At 42.1% G+C, this 17,539-nt stretch overlaps 2 protein-coding genes across 2 annotated transcripts; one reads left to right on the top strand and one right to left on the bottom strand.

The window, feature by feature from the left end:
* Positions 1 to 611: 611 nt before the first annotated feature.
* On the bottom strand, positions 612 to 10,927 carry LOC134663844 (sorting nexin-20). The gene is made up of 4 exons (XM_063520359.1): positions 10,585 to 10,927; positions 10,062 to 10,283; positions 8,477 to 8,670; positions 612 to 820 (listed from the first exon to the last, which is right to left on the bottom strand). The coding sequence occupies exons 1-4, from the start codon at positions 10,798 to 10,800 to the stop codon at positions 694 to 696; spliced, it is 759 nt and encodes a 252-aa protein (XP_063376429.1). The 5' UTR covers positions 10,801 to 10,927; the 3' UTR covers positions 612 to 693.
* Positions 10,928 to 14,731: 3,804 nt separating this feature from the next.
* On the top strand, positions 14,732 to 16,156 carry LOC134663843 (NADH-ubiquinone oxidoreductase 49 kDa subunit-like). Its single transcript, XM_063520358.1, has one exon. It carries the CDS (start codon positions 14,746 to 14,748, stop codon positions 16,114 to 16,116), a length of 1,371 nt encoding a protein of 456 aa, XP_063376428.1. The 5' UTR covers positions 14,732 to 14,745; the 3' UTR covers positions 16,117 to 16,156.
* The last annotated feature ends 1,383 nt before the right edge of the window (positions 16,157 to 17,539 follow it).

Raw genomic sequence — 17,539 nt, 5'->3', positions numbered from 1 at the left:
CTTAAAATAAAAGTAGGTAGGGGAGACCGAGGTGAGTTGTGACAGAGGAGAGTTGTGACATCGTCGATTTTTTGGAATCTATTAAGTAACTAGAAACTAGGTCGCAATAGCGCGCGTTTGTTAGTTCAAGTAATAGGCACGACATAGTGATACTGAAACATTTATTTAACATCTTGTAACCTACCTATGTTGAACAAATAAATCTTTGAATCTTTGAATAAGTTACGAGCTAACAAACGCACACTGTTGCGACCTAGTTTCTAGTTACTTAATAGATTCCAAACAATCGACGATGTCACAACTCTCCTCTGTCACAACTCACCTCGATCTCCCCTATCTACAAAAATGGAGTTCTACGGATGAACAGGGGCTGTTGTAGTATAAAAATGGCGTAGGTAGCAACTCAGTAAAGATTCTCACGGCGTAGAATTTTACAAGTAAGACTGCATCTAAGTATGATGCCCTCACGCTCTTTGTAAACACTTACCCCCTTATTCATAAACGTCTGCTAAAGTTGTCAAGCCGATAATAATCGTTTGTCCCTGTCCATCATATCGATATGTCTGAAAGGGACAAACGATTATTATCGGATTGTTAACTTTAGTAGACGTTTATGACTAAGCGGGTTAATAATGTCGTAATCTCTGTAGTCTGTGCCAATGACAGAATACATGTCTTATACTAAGAGATCTATTAAATAACAGTGGGTAAGCTGTCCACCGCCTCCATGAGACTCGGCACTGAATCCACTTTCATACCTTTTTTGCGGAGGTCGTTCAGCTCTTGTACCAACTGCGACTTGTCTTTTCCAAGAGTTTCCCTGGAAATAGAGACAGAAAAACTTTAACATTTTCTATTACGATCTGGTACGCGATTAATTGAAGAAGATGATGAAATCTGTTTTTCGCAAATAATTTTTACAATAGGTAATCAAAATATCGAAAAAAGTCATACGTAGGGGCATAGCTATGGTTAATATACATCAAATTATGTAAGAATATTTTCCATAATGTCAATATCCATTGTATATTATAACTACACATTGCTACAGATCGTTTAAAATCCAGTCTTCTTCTACAAATGGACAAATATTACATGTAATAGAGACCATTCAGGTCATGGGGTCAAGCATTGAAATATTTGAAATAGACTGGCATACCCGCATATACATATATGTACAACCAAAAAACTTTTCCCTGCATTCTGCACAAGTTGGGTAAAAAGTATACAAATAATAATATTATTGCGTACAGTCAACTGTAAAAATATGGGTGTACAAATCATCTCAAAAATATGTCCCATAACTCTTATGTCAGTGAATTAAGAACTATGGGACATATTTTTGAGTAAGTTGTCTACACCCATATTTTTACAGTAGGTGTAGGTACCATAAAGTTAATAAATACACAACAGGTAGGTAGGCATACAATAGGTACGTAATTATAGGCGGCATTGTCGCTAAAAAGCGATGTCTTCCAGACATACGACACCATATGTAAATTTTTGAACCATAAAGTTGTGCAAATTATATCCATTAGTAGCTCAGTGGGTTATGTAAACAAGGTTGCGTTATCTTACGTCATCGAACCTCGTGACTTGCTAAAGTAGTTAAGCATCCGTTTAGCATGACAAATAGATATTTAGAGGACTATTCAGTTTAGTTTACAACACCTAATATAGATTAGTTTTTCCACGTCATAAAATAATATTAAACTGTGTTAATCCACATCAATTAATAAAAATCTTCATCGTCTTCGTTTTAAGACCAGTAAATAAAAATATTTAATACACAAAAAAATACATTTATGATATCATGCCATGGATGAAGGATATCTGATTGTTCACAGATTAATATTACGTGATGATAATGAATTAGACGTATGTTATTATCATCATTACATTAAATCAAGTATTGTAATGTACTGTATTGATTTTTATAGTTTTCTTTTCTTAGTCACTATAGGCTATGACGGTATTGTTTGGTATACAATGTGTGCTACACTATACATAGATAATATAAAAATTTTACCTTCCAATAAAATTGTTATTATGTTTCCTATCCACATCGGATATCTTCATTGAGAGAGTAACGCGATCGTTGACCAATGATGCCGCTAGCGTCTATGTAGTCGCTCCGCCCCACGCCGTGACGTAGTTCCGCTTCCACTTCCTGCGAACCGTTGCTCGCTTCCCGCCACTCGCCACCGCCATGTCATTGTTGAGGAGAAGTACCGTCGGCATAAAAGTAGCCTAGTAGCCTGCCAGGAAGGCATTACTCAGATATCCGATGTGGATAGGAAACATAATAACAATTTTATTGGAAGGTAAAATTTTTATATTATGTGTTCCGTACTCCACATCGGATATCTTCATTGAGACCTGTTTATTATCTCCTGGTGGCGAGTTAGCGGGCGCGCAAGCGATAGGGCTACACCTACTGTCATAGAACTCAGAGAACGAATAAATATGTATACACCATATTGCAACCCATGAAATCACAGTGACTCGTTATAATGTGAATTACAGGAAATTGAGAATTGAAATTGTAATCTCAGGTTCGAAACTGGTTTAAGAGAATTCTCATTCGAAATCGCATCCGATCCGCAGAATCTCGGCGAGTCATGTTCCCAATTAACATAAGCGAAAATATCGCTAAGTGAATAGCTTCCCAGCCAATTTAGTTATTAAGTACATCGTGGATCAAAAGCAATCGTAGGCGAGGCCGGCTTGGATGAGACTGTGGCTGAAAGAAATAAGCGAAGTGTCCCCTAACATTTTGTGTAATTCTCGCAAGGTGACGTACCCAGACTACCTACTTATACTGGGTCTATACTTTATTCCGGAGCTTCTAAGAGTCCAGTCGGTAAGACACGTTATCTGGTTTAGAGCCGAATTTCGGACACAAAATAATAGCGTTAAAGTTATCTATGTAATTGCCCGGGCTACAGTGTAGTAGAGTAAGGTCATTGACCCTGCTGCCTGATGCTAACAGCAAAAGTGCGGCAGCTATTCTATCGTACTTCTTCTAACGTACCTAACGTTGTAGGGCTATTTAAATTAGGGCAAGTAGATGTCTCGCGTCCCAAGCTGGTGCTTTGGGAGGCGCTGGTCTCGCTATTAATGGCGTTGGAAGAAGGCATAGTGTCCGATAGTGGTTCATACACAGCACTTGTGAGAGGCTTATGAACGAGTATCGTTCTGAAAGCTAACATGGATAATAGAAATAGACGTCTGAGATAGCTCGCTACTTCACTGGATAGAGGTACCTGGCAGTTGATCTTATTTTTGATGCACCATAAAGACCGTTTCTACATTGTGGCCGTACATGCAGCCTAGACAAGGGGACGATCTAGGGGCTCCCGTTACTGTTTTCTATACAAACACAGTACCGGAATCGGGAATATCCGGTTCTTCCATATTAGTGAGACAGTGACAGTTGCGTTTCGTTCGCTACGTAGCGTTAGACCTTGGCATGTTATATGCATGCGCCAGTCACGCCAGTAGCGGACGTCACTCCTGATCCCGCCAGCTCGGTGTTGGAGCGTCCTATCTGACAGGAGCTACGCCTCATTCTTAAGGTCGTTGACTCGTAAGGGAGGGCGGTCTGACGTTGTGTTCACTAGGACCGCCAGTAAATTGCAAGCTTACCACAGCTGCTTTAAGACTCCTTATCACGCCGTCGCAGTACACAGACTAGGCTGGGAGGTGGAGACATCCATGCCAAGTCTCACAGGCAGCTGTCAAAGGTCGTGGTAGCAGTTCAATGAGTCTGTTAAGAAATACCGTGGCACAGTGCGAGGGCTCTCGAAAGCGGAGGCCGGCCAACAAGGCGCCTGTCAGGTGAAGACAGTCTCGGCGGCTGCTGGGCGCAGCTGCCACTCGGGCGCGCAGTGACTTCTTGATAAACCGTTGCCCTCGGGGGTTGTACCGACCTGGCAAGTAGCAAGCAACCAGCGCGACCTGTAGACGATCTGCTGGCATCAGCAGTTTTTGCGACAGCCGTAGTAACGGAAGGGATGTAGTGTCGCCGTCGTTTTATGTATACTATACCGGTGCGGTTGTATGTTTACACTTCTGTCGTCAGCGCTGCAGATGCGGCCCGTTAACGGTTACTCTTCGCTGAAAGGGCCTTACCTCGTACATTGTCTACCAATATTGAAGATTGTAACGGACTGCTTGCATAAGATGAGGAAGAAAGTGGTGCGAGGCTTTCGGCAGCTCCGTGTTGCTGGGGACTGCGAAGGCTTCACCTTTCTCCATGAACTAAAGTTTGCGAATTTGAGACTGAACAGAAGGCATTGAGTCTCATTTCTGCGAGAAACTCTGCAGCAAGGCAGGCCTGTATGTCGCGAAAAAGAAAACTTTCAATCGGTGTGTTGTGCCGCGTGTCCCACGTGATGTCTAGGAGCGTGATGGTCTAATTCGCTTTATCCGAAGAGACACCCTATATCGAGTTAGTATAGGGCATCGAGTTAGTAGCATGCTTTTAAGGAAATCGAACTGATGAAATCAAGTCTAAAATCGATTTTGGCGCTTTGCGTAACAAAACTGTTTCGATAAAGTCGAATACAGACAGATGGAAACTGCTGGAGTCCTCCTGGCCCCTTTCTCTTAGCACCGGAAACTCAAGCTTGTTCAGGCGCAGCGGGTTTATTTGTCCCATTTTGTTTATTATGGCTTTTCGCACGAGTTCGTCTTTGTAAGACGGAACTTAAGCTGGAGAGCGCGAGCAAGCAGAGATAATTATGTGAAGTCTGCAGACCTTTTCGATGCCTTTCACCTCGGTTTCGAGCGGTCGCACAGGCCTTGTCGCTAGCTGTTCTCTGGTTGGACCACTCCATGGCCTCGAGAAGTCGTAGGAGCTTCGAAGCGACACAGCGAAGTCGATCAGCACCTTTATGAAGCCCGGGAACACGACGTATTTTCCTCTGAGTATCGACATATCTTACCGCTTTCAACTCCGGGCAGTCGAGCCGCGCTAGGACGGGGCTCTTTACGACCTTGTCTGCCCTCGCCGGAGGATTCTTTAACCGGTGCCTGAGGCCGGTTCATGGCGGCCGCCACTGGTTCGGAAAGCGCTGGTGCGTGAGGCGAGGACCCATAGTGGCGGCCCGCTCTAGAGGCGTTGTCGCGTGAGGCGGGCGGCTCCATCGTGGCGGCCGCCGCCACCGGCTCGGGAGGCGCCGGTGCGTGCTGCGAGAGGCGCCATCGTGGCGGCCAGCTCGGGAGGCACCGGTGCATGAGGCGGTCGCCGTCTGGCTGGCTGGTCTGGGAGCCACTGCTGTGAGGCGAGAGGCGCCATCGTGGCGGCCAGCTCGAGAGGCGCCAGTGCGCAGGTGGTGGTGCCATCGTGGCGGGCGGCATCATCGTGGCGGGCAGCGCCATTGTGGCAGCCGCCGCCACCGCGTCGATGCGTAATGCGAGAGGCGCCATCGTGGCGGCCAGCTCGGGGGGCAGGCGGTGTCATCGAGCGGGCGGCGCCATCATGGCGGCCACCGTCGCCAGGCTCAGGTGCGAGAGGCGCCGTCGTGGCGGCCAGCTCGACAGGCGCCGGTGCGCGTGACGGACGTTACCGGCACGGGAGGCGCCGATGGCTAGGCTCGTAGTTGCACGCATCATCACGGCGACGCTGTTGCCCTCGGCGGTGCTATCGTGGTGGCCACACCGGCGCGTAGGTCACCAGCGACGTCATGACGGCCGGCAACCAACGCGGCGATCGTCGCTGTACTCGTAGCATTTCCACTGCTTACACGTAACTTACCTTCCTTCCGCTCGAGCAGTCGGGACGCAGAAGCGGTCCGCCTTCACCTTGGCGCGATCCACCCGCGATGCGCCCGCAGCTGCAGGAGCGGGCGTGTGACGTCTCGCAGAGCCACGCGGATCTCTCGGAGTCCCGCTGGACTGGAAGCGTCCGCACCGCAACTGCAGCAATAGGAGCGGGCGTAGCAACAGGAGCGGGCGTGTGACGTCTCTCGGAGTCCCGCGGACTGGAGGCGTCCGCACCGCGACTGCAGCAACAGGAGCGGGCGTGTGACGCCTCTCGGAGTCCCGCGGACTGGAGGCGTCCGCACCGCGACAGGCGTCCGCACCGCGACTGCAGCAACAGGAGCGGGCGTGTGACGTCTCTCGGAGTCCCGCGGACTGGAGGCGTCCGCACCGCGACTGCAGCAACAGGAGCGGGCGTGTGACGTCTCTCGGAGTCCCGCGGACTGGAGGCGTCCGCACCGCGACTGCAGCAACAGGAGCGGGCTCTCTCCCGCGGACTGGAGGCGTCCGCACCGCGACTGCAGCAACAGGAGCGGGCGTGTGCCGTCTCTCGGAGTCCCGCGGACTGGAGGCGTCCGCACCGCGACTGCAGCAACAGGAGCGGGCGAGTGACGTCTCTCGGAGTCCCGCGGACTGGAGGCGTCCGCACCGCGACTACAGCAACAGGAGCGGGCGTGTGACGTCTCTCGGAGTCCCGCGGACTGGAGGCGTCCGCACCGCGACTGCAGCAACAGGAGCGGGCGTGTGACGTCTCTCCGAGTCCTGCGGACTGGAGGCGTCCACCGTGGCCCGCAGCGTCGCGGTGTCTCGGAGTCACCTTGGACGACAGCAGAAGAAAGACGCGGCGCCGGCGCGGCGCGCGCGGGCGGGGGCGGGCGCCGGGCCCGCGCCCCCGCGCCGGGGGACGGGGCGCCCCGGTCGCGCCGCAACTAACAACACGAGGTACTCCCAGGCTCCTGCCTGAGAACCCTCCTTTAGTGACGAAGTAACTTCTGAACGCCAATAAAATTAGAATATCTTAAACTGGCTCACCGGATGGTTCGAGACAATCCAAACCTCCTTATCAGCGAAGCGCGGCGCCCGAAAGCAGCGCGCGCAGGCCGTCCGCCGCCGCGCCGCCCGGGCGCCGCCGCCGCCGCCGCAGGCACGATGACCGCGCGTTCCCTCTCCGATGCGGAGCGACTTGTTACCACTTGTTAACAAAAACCACTGACGCACTTCCTACTTCGATCTCGAAAATGCGAGTTAACGGTAACGATTTTAGCAGCATGGAATGTGAAAATTAATTTAGCAAGAAAAAAGTGGGTAGAATCGAAAAGCACCGTTCGATGACTTCGATCGCGAGACCGCCAAAAGACTAATAGTGGCGATCTCTGCCGTATCTCACTATTTAATCGACCGAGCTTTGGATCGGAAATGTTAAAGCACCATGCTGCAAAAATATACGCAAAAAATATTTGCGGACCATCGGTCAAGACGGTCGACGAAACAATGACATGGCGGTGGCGAGTGGCGGGAAGCGAGCAACGGTTCGCAGGAAGTGGAAGCGGAACTACGTCACGGCGTGGGGCGGAGCGACTACATAGACGCTAGCGGCATCATTGGTCAACGATCGCGTTACTCTCTCAATGAAGATATCCGATGTGGAGTACGGAACACATAATAGATGATATTTATTCTCAAGTGTAATGATTTTCATAGTTTTCTTTTCTTAGTGACTCACTATAGACTATGACGGTATTGTTTGGTCTACAATGTGTACTATACATAGATAAATAGATGATATTTATTGTCAAGCCAAAGATTAGTAGATATGTATACTTACTATACATGTTCATAACTAAATAGTCATGAAATTATACAACCTCTGACCTCAGTAATACCTACATATTTGCTGCTATCAGTCAGAAAGTGCATATACAATGTACTAACAGTACTGCTCTCAAAGGATTTAATTTAATGTGATTTAACAATCACACTTCAAAAAGGATTTATCGTTTCATAAGAGCCTGAGGTCTACTTTTGGTAGCCTAATCCCAAACAGCAACTGGGCCAAATATTGCCTTTGACCTTCAAACTTACAAGGAAAACTAGGCATTATTCAAGTTTCCTCATTCACCAAAAAGTGACTCACACATATCAAATAACAATTTAATCATTTAACGCCCCTTGCGGTTGAGACTACCGGGGAGAGAGAGGGGGTCTGACGCCCGCGCGGGTTCGTAGCTGGTGCAAAGGTTGTCCAGTCGCCATCAGATATATCGGAGCGGCCAAGGTGCTCACAAATATCTGAACACGCCTCTATTGTCAGGGAGTTAGAGTGCGTGCTCAGATATTGTGAACACCTTGCCCGCTCCGATATATCTGATGGCGACTGTCCATCGCCATTCAACGTGGTAACGCGGCTAGTGTGATGGGTACCTTTGCGCCGGGGACAACTCGGGAGGGACTGTTTACCTAGGCTTAAGCTACTCTTAAAATATTGTATAGCTACTCTTAAGTTTTTTTGTTTTTTTTTTTGTATTGACGTTTAGAGAATAAATAAATATTATTTGAGCATTTAATCCCACATACATATATCGAGGTGTTCATGTTACGAGCTGGGCCCATGACTATCTATTTGAAAACCGCAGGGTTCTCTACTGGGCTCTGGTGTTTGTAAGACCTGTCTTATGCTAATTTAAAAGTATAAAATGAGTAGAAACCTCACCATATTGATATACAGGTGTGCAGCAGTGGAATATAGATGAGCAGGAGATCATCGTCGCTGACGGCCTCGTAGCGGCGGAGCGCGAGCTGCGCCCAGCGCTCAACCGGGCCGGCCAGCGCGCCACCGCTCGTGGCCGCGCATGCCACCACGCGGCACAGCGCGCTCAGCACAACACGCGACCGGTCTGTGTACACCTGCAATGTGGGGAATAAGGGCTCATTTAGACGAAGCGAGCTTTATTACATTATGGGTTTTGATTAGGTTGAATTGGACGTAACCAACAGTCTGCAATGTAACTAAAATCGCATGCGAGGTGGCGCGCCGTCTTAATTAGCCCTAAATATTAGAAGTCGAAATGGATGGTGAGTCACGTAATTCCTAAAATGGTCTCTGACATCAATTCATATCATGGGCGATTTTCGGGAGTACCCCACATTATTAAGCGACAAGTTTTTAAGTCATAAAAAGACACAATAGGAAAGAATAAATTGTTTTCCTGTTCCACCCGTCTCTCAAAAACAAAGATGTTGAAACTGGATACCTTTCAGATAAATAATTTAATGTACATGTTTGCATTTAATTTTCATTTGTGATGATACCATAATTTTTAGGAGTGCAGTCAGTTGTATTTCAATTTGATTCGATAAAGAAATAATTTGGTAGTATAATTTAATAAATTATTATTTAATTGGAGCAGACATTATTGACCGAGTGTTAGTTTATTAATTCTATTAGCACCATTTTTTATTATACTCTGTTCATCTAAATTGTGTATAATTAAAATACAACCTTTAATACACATTAAAGGTTGTATTTTAATGACACCATCATGTGTTTTCTATAAGTAAATAGTTGGACTCATAGCCCAGTGTTTAAGTTTAAACTGGACACCCATAAGTCCCTATTATTTACTGTAATAATTTAGCACATTCTGGTATCATCTGGTATCAAATGAATAATGTTGTTAATATTATATTTTATGCTCATAATAAATTATAGTTATTGTTCTCTTAACACTTTCGCAACCGGGCAAAAAACGGCGCACTACCCCAGAAACCGGTCGTCTATATCTGTGTACAAAACAACCCGCTGGGCGGGTTGTCCGGCATCTGAGCAAACATTACGAGTGCCTACCAGGCGGGTTCTCGGTAGTCAAAGTGTTAATGAGTAATCATCAACAGTACAAATATGTCCTACATTACCAATAGTAGCTATTAAGATTACAAGACAATAAGATTAGTCATTATGTACATCACACTCCACTATTGTTGCGCCAATTAGGGTCCTAGCTTAATTGGTTGTCCAATATTTACACTATAGAATTTCCATTTAGCAAGAACCCCAAATGGTATAACAATATTAATTGTATGTAGTATATGTATATATGTAGGTGTGTTAGATTTTAGATTAGCTTTAGTGATTAGTAGCACCGCCCACTCTCTCCGCTTTGCCTTAAGGTTGACTGGTAGAGAATGCTTTTGGCATTAAGTCCGTCTTTTGTACGATAAGTTTTCTTTTGTGCAATAAAGTTTAAATAAATAAACAATCCCATGTGGTGACTGTATTTGTTATGTACACCAACTACCTTATTTAATAATCTGAAGTTAGTTTCCAGCACAGAAAGTGCCATGTCGTGAGATCCTTCGAGCATCAGTTGCCTGGCCTCGGCTAACTCAACATCCTGGAAAAATGCTATAGCTGCTGGGGACTCCCTCAGTCGCGACTCCTCTGATAATAGCTTCAATAATGCCTCAAATGCTGTAGCTCTGGCTGTTATCAAGTTCGGGTCAAAATTACCCACTACCATCTGAAAAGTACAAATAAAAATGAAAATTATATATCATGAAACAATTGCTAGCCCATAGTAAAATTGATATCGGGATTTTAACTGATTTAATACAAATTATAAAAAAAAAAACCTGGTAAAATCAATTGTAAAAATATGGGTGCACAAATCATCTCAAAACACCCATGTGTTAATGTTGGTCATAAGAGCTATGGGACATATGTCCCATTTTCACACAGTACTGTACAACACTTTATAAATGAAGTAACGCCCACTAAGCAAGTACTTCTTTGTTGTTTAATAAATAAAACATGACTCATACCTTTCTAGGGAATGATATGGTATTTAAAATCGTTGGGAAATCCTTTTTGAGTCCATTGTAGAGGTCCAAAAAGTGAGTGTATCTCCTTTCTACGTTCACAGGGTCTGGATCAAGCCTGCTAATATCTTGTCTGACTTGTAACATGTAAACGACGAACTTCTTATCCGACCCATTGCCTGTAGCTATTCTAGAAGACACTATTTCAAACTTTATCATTGTAATTGAATTTAACGTTACGGGTTTGTTGAATTTAAGGAGTTCGTCCCTTCTGCTCGTTAAGCGGAAATTTACAACCACAACCAACTTGCGAAACAATAACAATGATTGAGTGAAAAAGAGATAACCAAGAGATTACTATGACACTGACAGCTGTGACAGTTGACAGTGACACATGTCATGTCATTATGACTGTTTAAGCCATCTTTTCAAACGTGCAAATCATAACTCAAAAATAAAATTATTTATCTGTGGTTCATCTCCACTAACGACATCTAGAAAATAAATAAAAACACTCAACGCAGAGTGCTCCTGATTCACACTATGTTAGTATAGTAATGAACATATAGATGGCGGTACGAAAACACTCATACCGGACTCATACCAACTCATATGCTCATATCAGAGTTATATACAGTGTGGAAAGATAAGTCGGGCCCTGGAGGGAAACTAACTTAAATCTTTAAGCTGGCTCATTTTACTTAAAGGAGACATTCCTTTATTTTTAAAAAGAAAAAAAACTGCATTCAAAGATTTTCTAAAACTCGCTTGCCTCGCCCGGGACGGACCGACAAAAAATTCCAAAAAATAAAAACTCGCAATTTTATTCTACTAGTCGATACAGTTAATGTTAATGATAACATTTCTCCAAGAAACATTAGGTCTTACACTCGTCTGTCGTACAAAATATCCATAAAATCTAGTATTTAGTACTCAAGATTTTTTTAGACAAGCCATCAAATTGAAGAAAAAAAGGAAAATACTTTGAATGCAGTTTTGTTTCTTTTTAAAAATAAAGGAATGTCTCCTTTAAGTAAAATGAGCTAGCTTAAGGATTTAAGGTAGTTTCCCTCCAGGGCCCGACTTATCTTTCCACCCTGTATAACTCCGTATAAGATGAATAAAGTCTAAGAAAAAAACGTGCCTCAGAAATCAAGAAAAAGTTATTCTCGAATAGATGGCGCACACACCTTTGGCCTATTCTCGGCTAGATGGCGTTGACGTTTGATATTTAACAATTTTAACACATATCAGTGAAAGAACATGGGTCAGTATGGAACAATAAAAATTAAAAAAAACATTTATCCGTACCTAAATATATTTTGATTAATTTATACATTTTTAATTTTATTTTAAGTTTTAATCGTGTGTCGATAGGTGGCAGTAAATAAATCGTGACTACAAAATTTACTTTGGCAATAGCCCTCTATACTATCTATTCTCTTTGCTCATATTATTAAGACCGGCTCATAGTTAAGTACTTACTGTTAGAACTGGAGTGACCTCAGAAAGTATTATATAATATTTTTTGATCAGATCAGACGCAATCAGTGGGCCTACCATTGACCTACCGTCAGCTATAAATAATAGTTCCCAGAGTAGCGCTAGTTCTAGCTAAGAACGTAGGCGTAGGTATCAATAGAAGGAGCAAAGTGAATGTGAATGATAAGAATTTTTTATCAAATACTAGCTGTTGCCCGCGACTTCGTCCGCGTGGAATCTTATCTTCAACATTTTACATCTTTAGTACCTATAATTTTCATATCCAAGCAATGTTGAAATTAAGTACTTTTCTTTATTAGCAAGTTGTATGAAGTTTTATTTCAAGTGGATTTTGATGTTGGTTGCTGAAATTACTTTTCTTGTATTCTCATAATAGGTACCTATGCCCTTATACAAAGATTAAAGTTCCGCACTCACAAAATATCTGATCTCCATACAAACTTTCAACCTCTTTCTCACCACCTTGAGGGATGATTTTCAAAAGTGCTTGAATTTTAGTTTTCATGTTTTTTATTTTAATACCTTTTTTATTGTAAATAGTTCAAGTTCTTAGCTTAAAATTAAATTTACACCCCAAGACGAATTTTCACCCCCTTTTTAACCCCCTTAGGGGTAGAATTTCCTAAAACGTTGCAATTACTTACCTTTTTTTTGTAATCGGCTATTTATGTCTTTCAAAGAAGTTTCAAAGCATTTGTAATGGATTCAAACTTTGAACCCCATTTTAACCCTGTTAGGGGATACATTTTACAAATCGCTGAAATCACTTTTATTGTTTTCTAATAATATCCCCAAATACAAAGATTCAAATCCCGCGCTCGAAAAAATGTACGATATCCATACAAACTTCAACCCCGTTTTCACCACCATAGGGGATGAATTTTCAAAAAAGCTGAAATTAGTTTTCTTGTATTTTAATTTAATACCTTTTTACAAAGTTTCAAGTTCCTAGCTTCAAATATAATTTGCACCTGAAGACGAACTTTCATCCCCTTTTTAACCCCCTTAGGGGTTGAAATTCCAAGAACGTTGCAATTACTTTGTTTTGTAATCGGCTATTATGCCTTTCTAAGAATTTTCAAAGCATTAGTAATGGATTAAAAATTTGAAACCCATTTTAACCCTGTTAGGGGATGAATTTTACAAAACGCTGAAACTACTTTTATTGCTTTCCAACAATATCCCCACATACAAAGATTCAAGTCCCGCGCTCGAAAAAAATTTTTATATCCATACAAACTTTCAACCCCTTTTTCACCACCTTAGGGGATGAATTTTCTAAAACACTGAAATTAGTTTTCTTGTATTTTAATAATACATCTTTTCACGAAGTTTCAAATTCCTAGCTCAAAAGAAAACTTCAACCCCATACAAACTTTCATCCCCTTTTTAACCCTGTTAGGAGATGAATTTTACAAAACGCTGAAATTACTTTTATTGTCTTCTAATAATATCCCCAAATACAAAGATTCAAGTCCCGCGCTCGAAAAAATTTTTGATATCCATACAAACTTTCAACCCCTTTTTCACCACCTTGGGGGATGAATTTTCTAAAACGCTGAAATTAGTTTTCTTGTATTTAAATTTGATACATTTTTACAAAGTTTCAAGTAGGAACTTAAAATAAAATTTGCACCCGAAGACGAACTTTCATCCCCTTTTTAACCCCCTTAAGGGTTGAATTTCCAAAAACGTTGCAATCACTTTTTTTTGTAATCGGCTATTATGCCTTTCTAAGAAGTCTCAAAGCATTTGTAATGGATTAAAATTTTCAACCCCTTTTTAACCCTGTTAGGGGATGAATTTTACAAAACGCTGAAATTACTTTTCCTGTCTTCTAATAATATCCCTAAATACAAAGATTCAAGTCCACCACTTGAATTTTTTTTTGATATCCATACAAACTTTCAACCCCTTTTTCACCACCTTAGGGGATGAATTTTCAAAAACGCTGAAATTAGTTTTCTTGTATTTTAATAACATATCTTTTTACGAAGTTTCAAATTCCTAGCTTAAAAGAAAACTTTAACCCCATACAAACTTTCATCCCCTTTTTAACCCCCTTAGGGGTTGAATTTCTCAAAATCGCTTCTTATCTCTTGTACACTTTATAAATGTAATCTGGTGTGCAAATTTCAACTTTCTGGCTTTTGTAGTTTCGGCTCTGCGTTGATGAATCAGTCAGTCAGTCAGTCAGGACACTTGCATTTATACATATATATAGATAGATCTAGGTATTGTGGCGCCACCTATTTAAGGTTTTTGACGGACACTTTTTGATAACATGGACATTGTATTCCTGTTTTTGGGGCCGACCAAGGTCAGGGTGACCTACTTACCAGCGGAAGTATGGTTGAAGCATAGCGTAGATTTTAAAGCCTTAAAAACCGTCAACCGTCTAGTTATGGGGCTTTGGTCGTGAAGTGAGTATTATTTGGTATTAATATCACTTAAATATTATATTTCTTTGATGGTCATTGGGTCATTGCATTTGCATTGCATGGTCATTTGAGCACATCCACCGCAAACCTTTTTCATTTATATATAATATATACCAATCATATTGAAATATGACTGGCCAAAAATACCTATCTAGGTACTGCAAATAAAACAGTAATACAACGCCGTCAATCATTATTGACAACAGCAACTCCAATCAAAATGAAAGTTATTAAATCTATAACTTTTATCAGAAAGATTCAAAATATTCGATTCTTTACATCTAGTGCACCAGTTTACGGGCACAAATGGTTTCCGGATGTGGAGTTTGTGAAGCAGTTCAGTGGTCCAGCTATATTCAGCACACCTGAAATGGAGAAATATTACAAACCGGTCTATCATGGTAGACTTCCACCTGTAGAACGAAAATTGAAAAATATGTGGATCAACTTCGGGCCACAACATCCAGCCGCACACGGCGTGCTGCGACTGATCCTTGAACTGGATGGTGAAACAGTGGTAAGAGCTGATCCCCATATCGGGTTCTTACACCGAGCCACGGAAAAACTGATGGAAAACAAACATTATAACCAAAGCCTGCCCTTCATGGATCGCTTAGACTACGTATCGGCCCTTGCAAATGAACAGTGCTTTGCTTTAGCCGTTGAAACCTTAGCCAACATTGAGGCACCCCCCAGGGCGAAAGCGATTCGAGTACTCTGTACTGAACTTAGTCGGATAGCCAATCATTTACTAAACGTAGCCGGCACTGTTTTAGATTCAGGTGGTATTACACCTTTTTTTTGGACGTGCGAAGAGAGAGAAAAATTATACGAGATGTTCGAAAGGCTATGTGGATCTAGGGTTCACTGCGCTTACATAAAAGTCGGCGGCGTGTCGCAAGATCTTCCGATCGGGTACCTAGACGACGTCTATGAGTTATGTAGTAAAATGGGAGAACGTTTAGATGAAACGGAGGACCTGGTAACGGGCAATCGCTTATATTATGCTAGAACGGCAGGCATTGGCGCTTTTAGTGCTCACGAAGCGATCAATTTAGGTTTCAGTGGACCGATGTTACGCTGCACTGGTGTAAAATGGGACTTGAGAATCAATCATCCATATGACGGTTATGATCAATACGATTTCGATGTTCCCGTGGGAACGTATGGCGATTCTTACGATCGGCATCTTTGTCGCCTGGAAGAGACTCGTCAGTCTTTGAGAATTATAAATCAAGTCATCGATACTATGCCCGAGGGCGAATATAAAACAGACGATTCGAAATACTGTCTGCCAAGTAGAGCAGAGATGAAAACTTCTATGGAGTCTCTGATTCATCATTTTAAGTTGTGCACGGAGGGATATCCAGTTCCACCGGGCTACACTTACACGGCAGTGGAGTGTCCGAAAGGCGAGCTCGGGCTGTACATGGTTGCGGACGGCACGTCGAGGCCCTACCGCGTGGGCATACGCCCTTGCTCGTACATCCACCTCGCGGGCATTGCAGTCTTCGGCAAAGGATTAATGTTAGCCGATATATCTATAATTGTCGCTAGCATAGATGTGGTTTTTGGTGACGTTGACCGTTAGATCTCACATAAAATTCAAATCGGAAATAATATAGCATCTATTTGCGTGAAAATAATTTATTCAACAATTGTTTCCTTCTCGAGTTGTTTTATTGCGTTTTTCATAAGCAATTTCAATATTAATACTATAAATAAATAACAAGTATGTAGCGTAGCTATATTACATCGGGTTGCTAACAGCGTAAAGTAGGTAACACAATTAGGTAGGTAATAAAAATAAAATTAGAAATATGTACTAATTCTAAAATCAGGCAGGTAGGTGTATTCAATATACCTAGGTGGTAAGAATTTCTGCAATAGCAGATTAAGATAATAATTTAATAAGTAAAGAGTTACCAAACATATTAAATTCTTATAAATTATACAATTTAGGCAGATACTTGTGTTACATACTTGTAAGTATATATTATTACCAATATCAATAAAGCAGTGTGATTCATCATAAATAATAACAAAACACTCAATATATTTATGGTTTGTAAATTACGCTTACCTAAATATTCGAATTTTATAATATTATTACATAATTAAATATATATAGACACATCCAAGAATACAATTTCATACATTTGGAATGCATTAGTTCCCATTTTAATACCTGTATATAAAAATTAATAACATACTTTAGGTAGGTACATATATTTTTCATACAAGGTGTCTTTAAATATCGGTACACGAGTGTATACGAGTAGTCCTAACCATGGACCAATATATTATTGATACGTTGGCCCTTTACTTTTGATCTAGAGATATAAGATATAATACTCATACATATGTACGATATATTTAAGTATAACATGTAAATATACTTATTACTTTTAAACATTCAGAGAGCAATTCAAGGCATGAGATACAAGTATCATAAGTATAAAAGTCACACACACTACAACATTTACTACGAGTTGTTAGTGGATAGGTACTGTCGGCATAGTGAAGAGCAACTGACCTCATGTAAGGATTTATACTTATACTCCTCTCCTAAGGTAACTTTACGATTAAGTTGATGTTTTTCAAATAAAGTTGGCTATTTTGTATTTAAGTAAATTACTTGTGTGTGTCGCTGTCTAGTAAAATAGCCTGTTTTACGTATTTTACTGTTATACATTTTATGGTTGCCAACGCACTGATGTTTAACTTTTTAAATAGTCATGAATGTCATGATTACTTTGCGTAGCTGCACATTTATTACTTAATCATTGTTAAAACTTGTGCTTACTAGGTATAATAAGAAACTGTACAACGTACCTAAGTAGGTAAAAAATAGGTACTTATTTTTTAAAATATATTATCAGACGGAAACGCAGTACCAACATACCAGGCTGCGTAGCCAAGATGCCAATCGCTTACGCTTCGTAGCGATCGAAACGCAACTGTCACTGTCACACTAATATGGAAGAGTGATAGAGAGACATAATGCTTTTCGT

Source organism: Cydia fagiglandana, chromosome 4 (genome assembly GCF_963556715.1).
Source record: "Cydia fagiglandana chromosome 4, ilCydFagi1.1, whole genome shotgun sequence".
Taxonomy (NCBI): Eukaryota; Metazoa; Arthropoda; class Insecta; order Lepidoptera; family Tortricidae; genus Cydia; species Cydia fagiglandana.
Note: the sequence above shows the minus strand (reverse complement) of the source record. Positions and strands in the feature narration are given on the sequence as shown.

Coding starts and splice junctions, on each gene's coding strand:
- LOC134663843 (XM_063520358.1), top strand. CDS start 14,746: ATGAAAGTTATTAAATCTATAACTTTTATCAGAAAGATTCAAAATATT.
- LOC134663844 (XM_063520359.1), bottom strand. CDS start 10,800: ATGATAAAGTTTGAAATAGTGTCTTCTAGAATAGCTACAGGCAATGGG. Junction 10,284..10,584: donor CCATATCATTCCCTAGAAAG/GTATGAGTCATG, acceptor TGTACTTTTCAG/ATGGTAGTGGGTAATTTTGA. Junction 8,671..10,061: donor ACTTCAGATTATTAAATAAG/GTAGTTGGTGTA, acceptor CCCACATTGCAG/GTGTACACAGACCGGTCGCG.